Below are 19,038 nucleotides of genomic sequence, written 5' to 3' on the forward strand. Positions count from 1 at the left end.
CCTAACTAGTGTAAACAAGAAACCAAATGTCGCAATTGCAGAGTCTAAAGGAAATAGCTTCGAGTACTTACAACGGCGCCGAGAAATAGCTTAGTAGCCAAGATCCGGAGTGTGAGTACCTTTTACCTTTCCTCCCCGGCAACGGCGCCAGAAAATAGCTTGATGTCTACGTTCCCCCTCCTTTCCTGTAGACAGTGTTGGGCCTCCAAGTGCAGAGGTTTGTAGAACAGCAGCAAGTTTTCCCTTAAGTGGATCACCCAAGGTTTATCGAACTCAGGGAGGAAGAGGTCAAAGATATCCCTCTCATGCAACCCTGCAACCACAAAGCAAGAAGTCTCTTGTGTCCCCAACACACCTAATAGGTGCACTAGTTCGGCGAAGAGATAGTGAAATACAGGTGGTATGAATATATATGAGCAAGTAGCAACGGTGCCGTGAAAATAGCTTGCTGGCGTGTAGTTGATGGTGGTAGTATTGCAGCAGTAGTAACACGAAGTAAAACAAGTAAACAAGCGAGTAGTATTTAGGAACAAGGCCTAGGGATTACACTTTCACTAGTGGACACTCTCAACATTGATCACATAACAGAATAGATAAATGCATACTCTACACTTTTGTTGGATGATGAACACATTGCGTAGGATTACACGAACCCTCAATGCCGGAGTTAACAAGCTCCACAATAATGCTCATGTTTAAGTAACCTTAAGTGTAAGATAGATCAAAACGACTAAACCAAGTACTAGCATAGCATGCACACTCGTCACCTTCATGCATATGTAGGAGGAATAGATCACATCAATATTATCATAGCAATAGTTAACTTCGCAATCTACAAGAGATCATGATCATAGCATAAACCAAGTACTAACACGGTGCACGCACTGTCACCTTTGCACACATGCAGGAGGAATAAAACTACTTTAATAACACATCACTAGAGTAGCACATAGATAAATTGTGATACAAACACATTGCAATCATCAAGAGATATAAATAAGCACTTCACTACGCTCTTCAACAGTGAATAAGTACTTCGTGAAATATAGCCTAAGAGACCCACACGGTGCACACACTCGTCACCTTTACACACGTGGGACAAGGAGTCTCCGGAGATCACATAAGTAAAACCCACTTGACTAGCATAATGACATCTAGATTACAAGCATCATCATATGAATCTCAATCATGTAAGGCAGCTCATGAGATTATTGTATTGAACTACATAGGAGAGAGATGAACCACATAGCTACCGGTACAGCCCCGAGCCTCGATGGAGAACTACTCCCTCCTCATGGGAGCAGCAGCGGTGATGAAGATGGCGGTGGAGATGGCAGCGGTGTCGATGGAGAAGCCTTCCGGGGGCACTTCCCCGCTCCGGCAGGGTGCCGGAACAGAGACTCCTGTCCCCCAGATCTTGGCTTCGCGATGGCGGCGGCTCTGGAACTTTTCTCGTATCGTGGCTTCCTCCGTAAGGGTTTTCGATGCAGGGGCTTTATATAGGCGAAGAGGCGGCGCAGGAGGGTCGAAGGGGCGACCACACCATAGGGTGGCGCGGGCCCAGCCCTGGCCGCGCCACCATGTCATCTGGGTCCCACAGGCCCCCCTCTGGCGGCTCTCGGGTGTTCTGGATGCTTCCGGGCAAAATAGGAACCTGGGCGTTGATTTCGTCCAATTCCGAGAATATTTCGTTACTAGGATTTCTGAAACCAAAAACAGCAGAAAACGAGAACCGGCACTTCGGCATCTTGTTAATAGGTTAGTTCCAGAAAATGCATAAATACGACATATAATATGCATAAAACATGTAGGTATCATCAATAAAGTAGCATGGAACATAAGAAATTATCGATACGTTGGAGACGTATCAAGCTGCATCAGCCTGCCAAAGATGATGAGACAGTATGAACGTGCATATCAGGCCAGGATCATGAGAACAACCGACGGTCGTCCAGTTAAACTAAACTGCATTCTCACCAGAGATTGCGTTATTGGACTGAAGAAGCTCGGGGGGCAGCTCACCTTGAAGGTTCTCTGCTTTTTGAGAGTCGGTTTGGTTAGAATCGGCTAGTACTGCACCACAATTGAGAAGCTGATAAGGGCCCAATGCGGCTGGTGCACCTTCATTCTCGCCTTGACTAAGGCTCGGGGGGCAGATGGCCTTGAAAATTCCTCACTCTGAAGAGCCGATGGTGTTGAAGTCGGCTATCCCTACATTGTAACCATGTGGAAAGGTGGCGGGCTCTTGCAGAAACAAAACCGCCGGGGTTGGCAGGAGGAGTTTGAAGAAGGAGCCATCGTTGTTGATCAGGCTCTAGACCAGTTTGTCGCTGCAAGGAAACAGAGCATCACAAGGGAAGTTGTGGGCAAATGGTACCTGTTATACAGGTGCATCAGCTTTGACGTCAAGGTGCTTCAGCCATGGTCTTGGAAGCTTTCCTGGAGGCGTCAGTCCAGGAGTTTTGCCGTCAGAACAAACACCGCGATCGGATGATTTTGAAATCTAAAAGTCCAGGGGTCACGAGGCTGCGCGCTGGTCCCGTCCGGTGGGAAGTTTGGGTCTGAATTTCATGAGTTGCAAGTTAACATCTGAGAAGGCAATTAGATCGATCTGTCTTGCAATCCATTGGAAAGGCTGATGCATTGCCATCGGCTCATTGAGCATCGACCGAATCAACAATCGGCAGATTCAGTACGAAGGGCAATCGGCTAAATCATCACCAAGGAAATCAGTAAGATCAAATTGGGGAATTCTTCATTGATAAACAAGGATTTCTTACATAAAGAGCCGGTTGCTCTCAAAAGGAATTGTTAGGGGGAACATTGCCCCGTCTACTACTCCTAGCTCTACCCTATCTCGGGGCCGCTGCTCCCCTCGTCGTCGTCTTCATCACTGTCGTCGGCGCTGCTCCCGGCCGGCTCATCATCGCTGCTGTGGCGGCCGCCGGCGGGACCTTCGTTGTCCTCATCCACCTCGTCAGCGTCGTCATCACTGTCGAAGTCGCTGAGATTGCCGGGCCAGGGGCAGTGGCGCTTGGCCGGCGGCTCGTCAGAGGAGCTTTCATTCTCTTCCTCCTCCACCTCCTCGGAGGAGGTTACTCCCTCCCAGGGAAGGTCGTCTTCATCGCTCTCCGCTGCCCCATTGGCGAGGCTGCGGAGGACGCTTTCCCCATCAGTCAGAGATTGGTCGTCCTCTGACCAAGTGGAGAAGTCGTGGCTTGGTTCGTCCCCGGCCTCGATGGCGCGGCGGATGTTGGCCGCGTGGGCCTCCTGTGGGTCCCACTCTGGAGTCGGCTCACGAGAGGGGGAGGACTGGGTAGAGAGACCCGATGAGGAGGAAGAAGAAGACATGGCGGTGGAGGAGGGCTTTTGGAAGTGCTAGTGCGAAAAGGGGATGAAGGAGGGGGCTACAGGAAGTGGCCAAATAAAAGGGGGAATATATGGTTTAATGCCTAAGCAGTTCCCGAGGACGTGGTGCCAGAACCATCAAATCGTGCAGAGAAGCTGAGGAGGCAAGACGTCATCATTAAGAAAATTGCGACGGTTCTGCCCTGCCACGACATGACCCTACGAGAGAAAAGCGTAATGATTTTGGAAATGTCATTTCCAAAACCAGGGGGGCATGTGTTATCACCAGAATTTGACCAAGCTAGAGGTGGGCCGCGATCGAGATGGACTTGAAGATATACATATAGAAGAGATATGAGAATCGGCCTTGTGTACCAAGTTTGGGCTAAACGGCCCGTGTATCTGTAACATATTAGGATACGTGTCGTGTGGAAGTTAGAGTTTATCTCGTGCACGGTTTAGTGCACGCCCACGTTAGAAAGTCCGCTGGACTATAAATATGTATCTAGGGTTTATGGAAAAAACAACAACCAACGTTCAACACAAACCAATCTCGGCGCATCGCCAACCCCTTCGTCTCAAGGGTTTCTCCGGTAAGCACCATGCTGCCTAGATCGCATCTTGCGATCTAGGCAGCACGAGCCTGCCCACGTTGTTCATGCGTTGCTCGTATCGAAGCCTTTTTGATGGCGAGCAACGTAGTTATCATAGATGCGTTAGGGTTAGCATTGTTCTTAGTATCATATGCTGTCGTAGTGCAACCCTTGCGCATCTAGGCGTCCTTGTACCTCATCATGGGTGCAGGGGCGGCACCCCGCTTGATCGTTATTTAGTAGATCTGATCCGTTACGATCGCTCCTTGATTCATCAGGGATTAGTTTAATATCTGCAATAGTTAGGCCTTACAAAGGGTTGGAGGATCCAGCGGCGTGTAGGGTGTAGTTTGCTGGCCCTGGACAGGATGTTCCGAGGATCAACCTCGTGTTGGTTTTTAGGCCTTGTCTAGGGTTGGCTTACGATCGCCGTGCGCGAGCGCGAGGCCCAATCGTGAGTAGGATGATCCGATTATGCGGTGAAAACCCTAGATCGTCGTGGATCTCATATGCTTTATCTTGATCAAGCAGGACCACCATATATTCGGCCACCTTGGACGAATCATGGGTGGATCGGCTCCATGAGCCGATTCACAGGATAACCTGAGAGCCGATCGAGGCTCGCATTTAACGTGTACGTGTGTGCCCTGCAGGAAACTAAGCGAGGCATCATCCATACCTTCCTGACCAGGTATAGGTCAGGTGGCACGCCCTTGCAATTTGCATCGGCGCGCGACCAGGAGGCTTTGCGGGCCGTCGCTCTGAGGGACTGGGGCCAGCCGCAGCCCTAGTTGTTCCCGGCTCTACGGTGTTGGCCAGTCACTGCCCGCCGGTGGGTTTCTGACGCCAACACGCTCGAACACTGAAACTTCGTTTGTCCTTCTCCTTTGCTGTTTGCATTCTGGGCAGTTCTCGATTGTTGGCAATCGGCTCATTCCTGAGTCCCAGCAATGTTTGAAGAAGGGACAGTTCCAGTGCTTATCCACGTCGTCTTGCTCCCTTGACCTTCCTCTAGCGTGGCGTTCGTACCCGTCGTTGTTTCTATCATACTGACGATACCTCCTGACTGCATCAGACCGACGATATCTTTCATCGTCATCGTCGTAGCGCCGACGTCGGTCATACTGCTGCTCACATTTGTTGAGGAGATGCGCGGAGAGTGGGCGTTGATACCGCGTGCTTCTCACCTCCTCCTCGGTTAGGTACCGTCTATCATCATCTTGGGGCCGGTCGCGTGGAACGGCCTCCTCCTTATCTTTGCCACGAGAGTGGCTGCTCTCTGCTTTATCTTTTCCATGGCGGATCACAAACCCTGCCATATTGACATCAAAAGAGAACCCTGGCTCCCTTATGGAGTGGCTTAGGTCCACCATGTTGACGTCCGGAAACGGACGCATGTCTACCTTCATGGCAAACTGTCCGAAAGTTAATCGGCCTGATTCTATCGCCATCTGAATTTGTGCGCGTAATACTTTGCAGTCGTTGGTGGCGTGCGTGAACGTATGATGCCATTTGCAGTATGGCCTTTTGTTCATCTCTTGTACCGTAGGGATCTTGTGGCCTTCAGAGAGCTTCAACTGTTTCTCTTTCAGTAGCAGATCGAAGATCTGTTCAGTTTTGCTCACATCAAAGTCCAACCCTCTTGGAGGCCCTGGTGGGTTCACCCATTTGCAGGACACAGGTACTGGCGTCCGAGTCCATTCGGCTACTGCGACTTCCTGATCTTCCGCAGAATCTTCATCCTCATCAGCGTTGACCAGGGTTATCGCGCGCTTGAACTTGTCCTGGTACAGTTCTGGATGGCGCTGTTCATATAAGGTCAGTCTATTGACCAAGTGCGTCAACGAGTTGTACTCCACTTGGAACGTCAGATCCTTGAATGACGCTGCAAGGCCTGCCACGGCCAGCTCGACTGCTTCTTTCTCAGTTAAATGAACCGAATAGCATCGGTTCTTGACAGTTCTGAAACGCTGAATGTACTCAGACACTGTCTCTCCTCGCCTCTGCCGAACCTGTGCTAGTTCGGCGATACCAGCTTCAGTAGCTTCTGAATGATATTGGGTGTGAAACTGTTCCTCCAGCTGCTTCCATGATCGTACTGAATTTGGCTGCAACGAGGTGTACCATCCAAAAGCTGGACCGGTGAGGGATTGCGAGAAGAACCTCACCCGTAGCTGATCCGATGCCGAAACCATGCCCAGCTGGGCCAAGTATCGGCTCACGTGCTCGATGGAGCTAGATCCTTCTGACCCACTGAATTTGTTGAAGTCCGGAAGCCGGTACTTAGGTGGTAGTGGGATCAGGTCAAACTCATTGGGGTACGGCTTCGAATAGCCGATTATCTTCTTCTTCGGCAAGATGCCGAACCGATCTCTCGGATCGCACCGATCTGATCTGCGGTGGAGGTAGTGGCAGCTGAGCTTTCCTGGACTGGTGCAGTGGCATACTTGGCTAGCCACGCCTGTTTCTCAGCTTCTGCTCCAAAACCCCCCGCTACTGCAGTCGTTCCTCCTGCCGGAACAATTGCGCCTGCTCCGGCAATCTCTCCTGTTGGAGCCTGGATCACCTGCGTCCAGTTGTTGCAGTCCGGCACAAACGTGCACACGTATCCGTGTGGGATCTCCTTGGGCGGCTCATATAAGAACTGGTAGTCGCCCGGATCACCTCCAACCTTGTAGACAACGTATGCCGGTGAACCTTGTTGCTGTGGAGCTGCCATTGAGTACGGCAATGGTGGCCTGGTGTGGAGTTGCACCTCTCCTTGGTGAGTCCCTAGAACAGGTCCTGAGGGGGAGTACCGATGCTCCATGATCTCTTGCACCACACGGAGCGCCACGCGCTCCAAAGAATTCACCAGGCTCTCAGAGTGCCGATGTAGCGAGTGAGCCACCACGTAGTTGATTTCCTGTCGCAGGGCTCTGGTACGTTCATCTGAAGGGAGAGACAGATCCACCCCTTCAAGGACGCCTTGTGGCGTGAATCCTTTGAACCTGATGTCGTGCGAACGGGTCTTCTCAAAGGAGCCGATGAGTTCGGCTTCAACGATGGCCTTCAGCTCATCGTACTTCTTCTTATGATCAGGAGGAAGATCCTCGTATGTGATCTGTTCCTCTGCCATCTCGGATGTCGGTGTTGACGTGGATGTTGCAGAAGAGGTCCCACCGGGCGTGCCAGAATGTGTTACCCTCCAAAACCCACCGACGGGCAATGGCTAAGCAACACGAAGAGCCGGGAGGCTCCCAAGGCCTCTTAGTGGACCCTGGCACCTCGCGTCGTCCCGCAAATCTTCCAGCCACGTCCTGGCGGTTGCTAGGGCGTGCCACCTGACCTAGACCCGATCAGGAAGGTGTTAGAGTGCTTCGATTGTTCCTGCATGGTAGACACGTAAACATTAAATACGAGCCCTATCGGCTCTCAGGTTGCCCTGTGGATCGGCTCAAGGAGCCGATCGCCCCATGGTTCACGTTGGATTTACAATGACATGGGGATCCTGCTTGATCAAAACAAAGCTAAAGCGATCCACGACAGTTTAGGGTTTTCACCGCATAACCGGAACGTCCTACGTGTGATCGGGCCTAGCAGCCACGGAAGATGATGCAAACTACCCCTGCAAGAGGCCTAAAAACCAACATAACGTTGATTCCCGGAACATCCCTTGCAGGGACGGTGAACAACACCTAACGCACTACCGGATCGTCCGACCCCAACATAAGGCCTAACTATGCAGATATTAAACTAATCCTTGCGGGGCAAGGAGCAACTATAACGGATCGGATCTACTAAGCAACGAACAAGCAAGATGCTGCCCTTACACCCGTATAGGTGTAAGGGCAGCTAGGTGTCGAGGGACGGCATTGCCACGCAGATATGCATGAGAAAGCATCAATGCAAGCCCCTAAACACCTAATGATAAGTAGTACTGCTCGCCATCAACAACGCTTCAGCACGAGCAGTACAAGGTAGACGAATAAACGTATACTGCCTAGATCGCTAGGCAGCATGGTGCTTACCCGGGAGAAACCCTCGAAGAAAGGGGTGGCGATGCGCCTGATTTGTGTTGGTTGAACGATGATTGTCCTCCTTTTCCGATAACCCTAGATACATATTTATAGTCCAAGAGACTTTCTAATTGAGGCGTGCACCTAACCGTGCACGGGCCAGACTCTATCTCTTAATCTAAACACAATGCGATCTAATATGTTACAGATACATAGGCAGTTAAGCCCAAACTCTTAGCGCAAGGCCGCTTCAAAGATGCTCCACGTGTACGTCCTTCAAGCCCATCTTCACTTACGGCCCATCTCCCGATTTGGCCAAAATCGGGTGGTAACAGAAAGGCTGTCGGGGTTTGGCGCTATTGACAAGTTAAATGGAGGCATAGGTCAAGAATGCTTTGGATAAAAGTGGGGGTCACAAACTCCAATTTTTTTTTCATTTGCAAGCCAATGCTAGACGCTAAAAAACCATATCCCCACTCTGGCTGGAAACTCTAGAGATGTAAGCGAGCATGGAGCAAAGGGCAGGGTTATTTGTTCTCATTTCGAGAATCTGATCGGTAAAAAGGAGCATAGAAGCTTGGGTCTAAACTGGGATTTCCTAGGGCTACCTACGGGGAATCTGTCCCTCTTGCAGGCCAGTTTTATGAGGACGAGATCAAAGATGCGATCATGGATATGCATGGAGAAAAGGCTCCTTGCCCCGATGGTTTTTTGGGGCGTTTTTCAAACATTGTTGGTCTATTTCTAAAGATGATCTCGTGCAGGCTTTGTAGGAGCTGCATAGGATATAAAGGAATCTCCTAAATTCATCCCACATTGTGTTGCTTCCGAAAAAATGAGGCTAATTCTGCACATTACTACATGCTAGTTAGTCTTTTTTTAGATAAAAGGCCTAAAGGCCCGACTTTAAATTAATAAAGCCCTCAACCGGCTAGGATACAACGGTGTTGCTTACACGCACTTGAACAAGATTAAAAGAAAAGCAAAGCCCTAAAGGAACTAAAAGCAACGGGAGCCGCAAGCAGGGCCGATGCAACAGCAGCAAGTCCTGGAGTACCCCTGTACATCCAGTGCAGGTTTGGACATAGGCAGGAATTAACCTGCGTCCCTAGACTGCCCAACCTCTGCTGAGGAGGAGACTGCACATTGGCACTCGGAGCCGAATTCCGTGAGGCCGCGCCATCGAAGCACCTTCTTGCACAAGCCACGAAGAACTGCCACGGACGGGAGGGACAAGGGCCAAGCGAAGAGGAGAAGCACCAGCGCCAAAAGGATGAAGAACCGGCTCAGATACCACCTCGCCGTGCTGCTGCCGGAGGAGGGACCCTTCCCTCCTCACCCAGGCTCGAGGGTGTCGACCCACCAGCAAAACAGGACAGAGAAGTGGTTTAGCACCCAAAAAGCTTTGAACTTGCTGGGGAGCGCCTCCGACCTTGCCAACACCATGCCCACACCGCACCATCGTCAAAGCCTCCAAACTGTCAACTCCTCCGTCCCCTCATCCCAAAGCGGCGCCTCCAAGGAGGAGAACGACACGGAGCGCCGTCGTCGCTCGGCCAAAGCCTAGGTTTTCACCCGGGGTGAAGGGGAAGGGAAAGGTAAGGTAACCACATCCGCCCTTCAAGAAGGAGAACGGCAACCGCTGTCGTCGTTGCGGATGTGGCTGGCGAAGCCAGCCAAGGGTTTCCCCCGGAAAACCACCTGAACGCCTCGCACGGATGCGGATCAGACATTCCGAGGACCATCTGAGCTGGATCTGGCGCAGAGAAGAAGAGCCATGGAGACATCAACAGGACGAACATAGGAAGCACCAGGGCACCACTACGCCGCGACAAGACTTCCGCCAGCTCCTCGTCGTCCACACGACCAAGAAGACCAGCCAACACCAGCGAGCGCCACCCGCCTTCCGGTCGACGCCGCCAACCACCGTCCAGAGCCGCCGCCCTGGGAACCACGCAAGGCGACCCTACGAACCGCAAAGCGCCGATCTTCACCGCCGAGAGGTCTCCGGAGACCGGAGATGCCGGAGAAGGGGATCCCCTTCCAGATCGACGACAAGCAGCCCCCTTGGCTGCCAGCGTCAGGGATCTGGGACGGAGGCGGGCAGGTACTTGGGCCCGGGGCCCCTGCCCCGGCCCTGCACACGGCAGCCAGAAGGCCACCCTGCCCGGCCGCGTCAGAATCGCCGCCCGGAACCGCCGCGCCGCCATGGCCGCGCACGCCCCCGCGTCGGGTCGGAATCGGCCCCCCGAAGTCCGATCTGGACCCTGCGCGCGTCGCCCGCCGGCGGCCGCAAAGATACGCCGCCGCGAGCATGCCTAGCACCTGGAGCCACCACGCCGCAGACGAGCCGCCACGCCACCGCGCTCCCCGACCAGCACGGCGCCCCCGGCGGCTGCCTCGGCCCGCGCCGCCACCGCCGCGCGAGGAGGAAGGAGAGGCCTCGCCGGTGCCGGCGCCCCGGGGCTTTGCCCGGCGACGCCTGCTGGCGGCGGCGAGGGAGGGAGGAGGAGGAGGAGGGTGGAAGGGGTGGCGGCGCCTAGGGTTTCGCCCTGCCGCTCGCGGGAGCGGGCAGGGACGAAACGTTGTCGATCCGTTCGTCAAGACGTGGTGTTCACTACCATGCTAGTTAGTCTTATGCATAGTATTACAAAGAGTGCCTGCAAGTTACTCGCTGCTCGACTTGGGCCAGAGCTGATGAAAATGGTGTCAACTAATTAGAGTGCCTTTGTGAAGACACTAGCTATCCAGGATAATTTTCCATCTGTTAGGAATGTGATCAAGGAAGCTCATTGCAAGAAGACTCCTTTTTTGTTCTTCTAGATTTATATCGCAAAGGCTTTTGAATCTGTTCATTGGAGTTATATCTTGGAGGTTTTGAAGGGTGTCAGATTTGGGCAACGTTGGTGTGATCTGGTGTCGCTTCTGTTTGTGACCTCCTCTTCGAAGGTCCTACGGAATGGCATTCCCCGGAGGCCTTTGAGGCATAATCGTGGGTTGTGGCAGGGAGACCCTTTTATTCTTATGATGGAGCCGCTGCATAAGTTTTTCCTCAAGGAAAATGAAATAGGGATGTTCTCCACTATAGGGCTTCATTCGGCTAAGACTAGAATCAGATTTTATGCTGATGACGCGACTATCTTCCTCAATCTAATAAAGGATGATATGAAGAAGTGAGCCTAGCTCACTTGTTTAGGAAAGTGGATGTACAACCCAGCCACCCAGGTTTAAGTCCCCACGGACGCAAATTTAGGTTCTTATTATTTAAAAACAAAATTATTGTAAGGGCTTCCTCTACCCTATTCCTTTCAAAAAAAAGGAGGATATGATTGTCACACATAGCATCCTCACTCTTACGGGGCAATTTCGGGGCTGAAAAGCGAATTAGAACACGTGTGTGGTATACCCTATCCAATGCAGTAACATCGATATTTTGGAGGTTCTAAATGAGTTTGGTGGGGATGCTAGCTGGAAGCTTTCCCTTGACCTTCCCTTTGGTCTCACAAAGCCAACGAAAGCTGATCAATAGAGGCTCATCAACAAAATCACTAGCAAGCTTAAACCATGGAAGGGAAAAATGATGACTAGGATGGGGCGGTTGATTCTCATAAACTCATTCCTCACCTCAACTTTAACTTACTTCCTCACGAGTTTCGACCTCACTTCCTAGAAGATTAAAAAGATTGATAAGATACGAATGAGTTTTTTGTGGAGGGGAGATAAGAAGCCAAAGGATGGCACTGTTTGGTCAATTGGAAATTAGTTTGCACTCCAAAAAAATTTGGAGGCTAGGGAATTAAGGACTTAAGCATATATGGCCGAGCGTTTTGGCTTTGTTAGCCATGGTACGCTTGGAATGAGGCTGATTGTCCATGTAAGGGAATGACGTTGTCGTGTGACGAGAGGGACATATAGTTGTTTGCAAGTTGCACAAAGATAGCGGTGGGAAATGAGCAAAAGGCAATGTTTTGGACAGATAGGTGGCTACATGGGATGGCCCCGGCGGAGATGGCTCCTTTGTTGACGGGCCTTGCCCAAGGTAAATTGCTCTCGGTTGCCAAGGTGCTCAACAATAGACGATGGATGCGGGGCCTTTCCAGAATATGTAATGAGAAGGAGTTGCACCAGTTTCATCAGTTGTGGGCAAGAATAGAAGAATTTTAGATAACAGCCAAGAAAGACACAATTCAGTGGCTACCTTGTGTTTATGGTAAATATTCAGCAAACTCTGCCTAGCGATTTCAATTCCATGGTCGGATTCTGCAGCCTCATATGCAGAAAGTTTGGCAGGCGAAGGTTAAAGGGAGAGTGAAGTTTTTTCCTCTGGTTATTATTGCGTAATCGGAATTGGACAGCTGACGGACTCTTGAGAAGAGGCATGCCATGTAACCTAATTTGCTGCATGTGTGATCGAGACGCGGAGACGGCTGCTCATCTGACAGTGGGATGCTCTTACTCTAAAGAGGTGTGGGCTTTGTTCTCGACATCAAATGCACCTCTAGTACGGCTCAGCTCTCAGGCCTTTTCGGTTCGGACTTGGTGGAATAAGATTTCAAACTACATCCCTAAAGCACATAAAAGCGAAACTACCCGGCTGGCCTGCTACACTGTGCGACATATTTGGAAGGAGCGAGGGAGAAGAATTTTTTAAGGCAAGGAGCTTCTGGCTGTGGATTTAGAGACGAGATCACTTTGCTTGCAAGTGCTTATCTGTTGTAAATAGGAATCAGTTAGTGGCTCTTTCTTTTCTCTTTTTTGGTCAGGTTTTTCTTTTGTTCGCTCTCTGCCTTTCTTAGGCATGTACAAAATTTTCTCTTCATTAAATGAATATAAGCAGGGCTCCTGCCGTTTAGGGTCATTTTTTATTAGAGATTTTTAGTTCTCAGCTAGCTGAGAGCTAAGTTCGTGTTCGGATAAGTCTTACACCATTTGATTTCCTTCGTGATCCATGCATATAAGTTGCAAGTTGAGTTGGAACTGGGTTTTTTCAGTTGCAACTGAGAATTTTTCAGCTGCAAGTGGGAATGTAACTAAGAAAAAATATTTAGACCGTTAGATTTGCTTCATGATTCGTGCTAGTAATGAGAGTTACAACTGAGATTTGATAACATCACATGACTGAGAACAAAGTGACTGAGATTTGTAACATCATGTGACGTCACACCCCTTTTTTATTAAGCATCCGTGATGAGCTGGCGCACGTTTACAGGGGAGATATCCTCCGGGTCGCCGTCGAGGATCCGGCGAGCTATGAGCGCGTTGGTGGCGTCGCTGGGGTGGTAGGCGTCCCAGAACACGTACTTGGACCTGTCCGCGCAGTATCGCGCCGTCGGCCCGCACGGAACCAGCCCCCCGAACCGCCCGCCTACATAGCAGCACGCCGAGTCCATCACCTCGAACCCTACATGAAACATCAAGAACGCATAACGAATCACACACGTTTTATTCTCCATCTGCTTATAAGCTCGCACGGGCCGATGCGTCGACTGCTGATGAACGCGAGCGGGCGGTACCATGAGATTTGTAGTTGGCGATGATGTCGGAGAAGATGCGGTAGACGTCGGCGTAGAGGAAGCGGGAGCCGCCGAGGCTGGCGCCCAGCTCGCTCACCAGCACACGCAGCTTGCGGTTGAAAGACTGGGCGAGCTGGTTCGGGAGCTCGGCGCACGGCGTGCCGGCGCCGGCGCCGGCCCCGGTGGTCATGATGTCCCTCAGGTACGGGATGCAGCCGATGGGCCCGACGTTCACCACCACGATCTTGCGGGCATCCAGAAGGTACAGCCTCTGCGATTAACGCAAACTCTACAATTAATCGTGCTGTCGTCAACACCGATCACTACAAGCGCTGGAATGGCACTAGCTAGCTAGGCTTACTATGAGCTGCTGCCGGTACTTGGCGATCATGCCGTTGATGAAGGCCTCCGGCGGCGTCACGGCGCGCTCCGGCGCGGACAGAATGGGCACCAGGTAGTTGTTGATGAAGTCGTTGGAGCCCATCGTGACCGAGAAGAGCGCGCCCCTCAGCACACTCACCGCCGCCACCTCCCCCTGCCGCGTGATCATGTCGCGCCGGTTGCTCGCGTAGTCGTCGATCTGCGCGTCCAGGTTTATACGCCCACCCTGCAGCAAGACCAGTTCACAACACGATCGGCTCGCTGATAATGGAACTTTGAGGCTAAACTAGAAGCAAGCCTCTACTACTAGCTGGACGCTCACGCGAAAGATAAGCTGGGAAAACAGCTACACGCAGAAGCAATGACGATCATCTCACTCTCATCTTATTACACGATAACAGGCTGATAATAAAGAACAGAGAAGGATCTCTGAACACACACAAAAAAAAAGCAATTTAGTGTACTGACGAAGATGCTGCCGGTCTGGTTCAGGATGCCTCCGCCCCCGGATGCGTAGTTCACGCCTCTGAACAGGACGTCGCCGGTGGTGTTTGGGTCCATGTACGGCGGCACAAACCCTCCTAGCCCCAGCTCTTGCCCTGAAACATCAAAGCTCTTGATGAAACATCGAGGCAATGTGACAGTGAAGTTCAGGTAAGCAACCAATGTGTGTGTGTGTTTGACAACCTACTTTTTACTCACCTAATATGTCGATGATGGTCCGGCCATTGGTGTACCGGCCGGTCGCCAGGTGGCCGTCGAAATCGATGCCGTTGGGGGGATAGTTGGCCCGGGACAAGGTGACGAGGTAGTTGTTGTTGCCGGCGTCGACGAGCGAGTCACCGAAGACGAATGTCGCCGGCGGGACAGCATCGGCGCCGGCTAGGCATGAGCTGGTAAACAGCACGGCGAGGCACGCTAATAGAGTAAAATGAGATGACATTTCCGATTGCCACTCGTGTGAAGCGATCATGTCTGAGAGGATGCCAACACTGGGACTGGGAAAATCTCAACTCTCAACTGACAAGATATGAGGGCAAAAAAATCTTGTGCAAACAGATCACTCGTGAGACGGTGCTGCTATAGATGCTGTGTTGCACAAGGAGGATGCTGAGGCGAGAGAACCTTTGCCTACTTATATAATTGAGGTAGCAGTAGAATCTACTGAGAGTAGAAAGGGCAAATAAAGCAGCAGGAAGCAAGAATAACGAGAGAAGATCGGGTAGCAGTATGTGAAGGTTGTTCCGGCGATACATATAAAATCCTCACATGACATTGTTGTTTGTATACACTTGCACTTGGCATTGAATGGTTACTCGTTTATCAAGCTCCCATGGCTTACGGGTTACGGCTACCCGTGAACCTTTGGCACCGGAAGGGAGACCAATCCCTCCCTGCCCAGCCACAGATCCTCCTGCATTTCAGGCAGAGTACAGCGAATGGCATTCGATCTGATCCACAGTACAAGGGCAGGACACAGGAGAATTCATATCGTACCAGGAAACGTCTCAAGTCTCAGCATGAGCTCTGACTGAATGTATCTGTCGCAGGTACGAAGGCTGCAACTGCATTTACCTCTTCCCTTGGAACTCAAACGCGCCCAGGAGTCACAGATACAGAGACCCAGGATCTTGCAGAGATAGTTGCCATTTTAGGGTCACGGTATTCACTGTGTCGTCACGGCATGAGGGTCGATCGGTCTCGTGATGGATGAAAACAAGTTGCGCCATGATAAATGGATGCGTGTCACTGTGAAGGTAAGTCAGACTGGCACGAAATTCATCCGTTCAGCTGTTCTCGAGGATATCATCGGCTTTTGTTTTCCTCGGAAGAGGTTGAGAGGTTGATGCACAAACAGAGCAACGAGGTGGCCAGCCAAAGGACCAATCGCAGGTGGGCTTTGCATCGTTTTGGCGCAGGCAAATTCAATTCAGAGAGCAGTGGGTTCAGTGAGCAAGCGATGTGCTGATGTTTCACGCACTGTTTGGATGCAGTTACTCGTGAGTTGTGAGTTGCGCCTCATTTTCTTTGATGAACTGATACAGTGCCGTGCTAGCGGCGTCTTAAATTTGTATTGAGCAGGAGGTGTGGGTGCAAGACTTATCCAATTGAGTTGTGTTGCGAACTTTGTGAGACCAACTCAAGTTGGGGTAGATGGGGATAGAGGATGATGGTGTCTGCACACTTAGAGAGAGCATTCAAAAATTCTTGTCAAAGGGAAAATACATTGGAATTCAGATTTGCAAATGTGAAGCTGCTGACGTTACAGAAGCTCCGTGAAATAGCTATGTTTGTAAGACCAGCATTGCTGACGTTTAAAATGCTTCGCAAAAAAGTCAAAAAAAAAAAGTTTCATTCAGAGAGTGAATAACATATAACGACCACATTTGTGATCGAATTCACCAAACACCACCGGTTTTTGTTTTCCTAGCCTAAAACAACTGGAGCTACTTGATAGCATGACAAAGGTGGAGCAGGTGCATAGAAGATTTGAGCATGCTGAAGTACTGAATTTGACTGTTCTGAAGCACAATGCAACACTGCTATCTGATTTGGACAAGGACACTTGTGAAGAGCAGGTTCCTATTAGTGAAGTAGTTAACCTTTTAATGTACTCAGTTGATGTTAATGGCATGCTATTTTTTTTTGCTAATGAACATAGTGAACATGAACTTTATCAACTAGCTATTGACTATTCGGAGGTACTTCATCTTGGAACACAACAGAGCACCACTTTATAGACGGGAAAAGTTGTCGAACATTTTTCAGAAGATCATATTTTTTTCGATAAAGAGTATTTTATTACTCAAAAGTTTTAACCATTACACCTAGCCTTGGCATAACTAAGATGCACACAGCCCGTTCAAGTATCAATATCCTTTAACATGGTACTCATAGAAGAAAAAACAAAACAAAAACGGATACGGGTAAGCTTCGTTGGCCTCAGTACGTCTAGTATGCAGCCATCCATGTTGGGAAAACAAACACCTTGGCCGTATTCTTTAAATGTGTCGACACCTCCATAAAGAGGCCGCGATCCTTCAAACGTTGGAGCGGCGACCATGAACGGAGCAAAGCAGTAGCGCGGTAAACAACCTACAATAGGGAAGATTTTTTTATCATTAAAAACATTGTCATTTCAACATAGACAAAGCGACCAAACAACAACAATCGCTCCCACCCTGATAATCGTTGTATACCTAAACTCGACCCCATTTAGCCAATTGTCAAAAATATTTGCTATGTTGCGAGGTGGATATAAGGTAGAACCTATCTGAATGATTGACCATATAGACCTTGCAACCCGACAACTGAAGCAAAGAAGTTTTATTGTCTCTTGTTCATGACAGAAAACACATTTTGTATAGCCATGCTAGTTGCGTTTGGCAAGGTTATCTTTAGTTAGAATAACGCTCCGACAAAGATACCATGCACAGACCTTTATTTTCAGAGGTATCTTCATCTTCTAAATAGATTTATTATTAACAACCGGTTGGCTGCGTATAATTAAAGTTTGTACATGGAGTTGACCGAGAATTTACCATGTTTGCTAAGGCTCCAACAGAATTCATCGACTCCCTAACCCAACTGGATTGAGTAGCAATTCAGTCCATGAAGCTAGTGTAGGACCAATAAGATCAAGCCTGAACGATATAGATGGTGGAGAAGTTTTCATCATCATCTGTAAGGTTTCGCCCTTATGCCCAACAATATTGTAAAAAACCTAATATTGTTCTCGAAGAGTAGTTGCACCCAGCTACCTATCCTCTCAGAATCTTATCTCAGACCCATTTCTAATGGAGAAGGAACCAAATGGAAAAAAGTGCTTCTTAGTAGCCATAATATCAGCCCAAAAGTGTGAATCTCCTGGTTTCCAAAGAACATGAGATAATGTTTTTGAGCCCACATACTTTTTCGGAATAGTTGCTGCCATCGGCCATCCTCAGGTAAGAACCTGACCAACCATTTTCCTAGCAAGGTCCTATTTTTAACTTCAAGATCATGAACTCCTAGTCCACCTTGATCTTTTAGACGGCAAACAACACCCCATTTCATCAACTGATATTTTTTCTTCTCATTATCCCTTTGCCAGAAGAATCTTGATCGGAAATAATCTAATCTATGCAAGACTCCTTTGGGCAACTGGAAGAAAGGAATCATATACAATACCATGTTTGTAAGTACTAAATTTATGAGAACTAATTTTCCCCCGAGGGATAATAATTTTCCTTTCCAATTACTCAGACGTTTTTGGAGTCTTTCCTCAACGATTTTCCATTCAGCCAATGTGAGCCTCCGATAATGGATCGGAATGCCTAGATAGCTAATTGGAAAACTCTCGAGCCCATATCCGTATAACTCGGCATATAGGTTAGCATCGTCTTTGGCTTCACCGGAACAGAACAATTCACTTTTATGAAAATTAATCTTAAGACCTGACAACTGATCTAACGCTGAGAGAATTAACTTTAGATTTCTTGCGTTGTCCAAGTCATTATTCATAAATAGAATTTTTTTCATCGGCGTATTGAAGGATGGATAAGCCCCCATCAACCAAACGAGGAACTACCCCTTCAGAAGATCATATTGAAGAAGAAAACTTTGATTATGAAATTTGGTCATACAAACCTTCCGACCATGACAACAGGGACTGAAGAACAACTCGAGCTAATTCGGGATATTAAAGATTTCAAGAGGGAGAGAGACGATAATTTTCTGCACTATGAAGGGGATACAAACATGAACGAGATGTATGATGATAAAGAAAATTCTAAATCTAATTGTGTGTGTAAACGTTTTTTTTTTTGAAATGGGAGCATTGTCCCAGCCTCTACATCCAAAAGATACACACAACATTTCTTTATTAGATTATTCGCAAAATCTTACAAGAAGAATATAAAGATCAATTCGAAGCCACCTTATTAGCGACAACTCGCTAAACCTATAAGAACGACGAAAGGGGTGTCCAAGAATAGATCCATTACCCTAACTTCACACCAACGCATGTCATCTAAAAACTGAGTGTCTGCTTAAAACTGAGTGTCTGCTGATACGTCTCCAACGTATCTATAATTTTTTGTCCATGCTAGTTTTATGACAACTAGCACAATACCCGTGCTATGCTACGGGTTATACGTGTACTACATCCGACCTCAATGTCTCGTCACCGAGAGGACAGAGTTTCGCCTATATATGCTTGCCTGG

General features: G+C 49.3%; 1 protein-coding gene across 1 annotated transcript; it reads right to left on the reverse strand.

Moving 5' to 3' along the window:
* Positions 1–13,113: 13,113 nt before the first annotated feature.
* Positions 13,114–14,776, reverse strand: LOC124680317 (GDSL esterase/lipase At4g16230-like). The gene is made up of 5 exons (XM_047215388.1): positions 14,536–14,776; positions 14,302–14,432; positions 13,814–14,059; positions 13,453–13,723; positions 13,114–13,340 (listed from the first exon to the last, which is right to left on the reverse strand). The coding sequence occupies exons 1-5, from the start codon at positions 14,774–14,776 to the stop codon at positions 13,114–13,116; spliced, it is 1,116 nt and encodes a 371-aa protein (XP_047071344.1).
* Positions 14,777–19,038: the final 4,262 nt, after the last annotated feature.

This window comes from Lolium rigidum, unplaced genomic scaffold (genome assembly GCF_022539505.1).
Source record: "Lolium rigidum isolate FL_2022 unplaced genomic scaffold, APGP_CSIRO_Lrig_0.1 contig_12691_1, whole genome shotgun sequence".
In the NCBI taxonomy this organism is placed as follows: Eukaryota; Viridiplantae; Streptophyta; class Magnoliopsida; order Poales; family Poaceae; genus Lolium; species Lolium rigidum.

Bases quoted from the DNA above. Each gene is read 5' to 3' on its own strand.
- LOC124680317 (XM_047215388.1), bottom strand. From the start codon at position 14,776: ATGTCATCTCATTTTACTCTATTAGCGTGCCTCGCCGTGCTGTTTACC. The intron at 14,060-14,301 runs GTCAGTACACTA...GTCTTGCTGCAG, and splicing joins ACCAGACCGGCAGCATCTTC to GGTGGGCGTATAAACCTGGA. The intron at 13,341-13,452 runs GTACCGCCCGCT...TGTTTCATGTAG, and splicing joins CGCCAACTACAAATCTCATG to GGTTCGAGGTGATGGACTCG.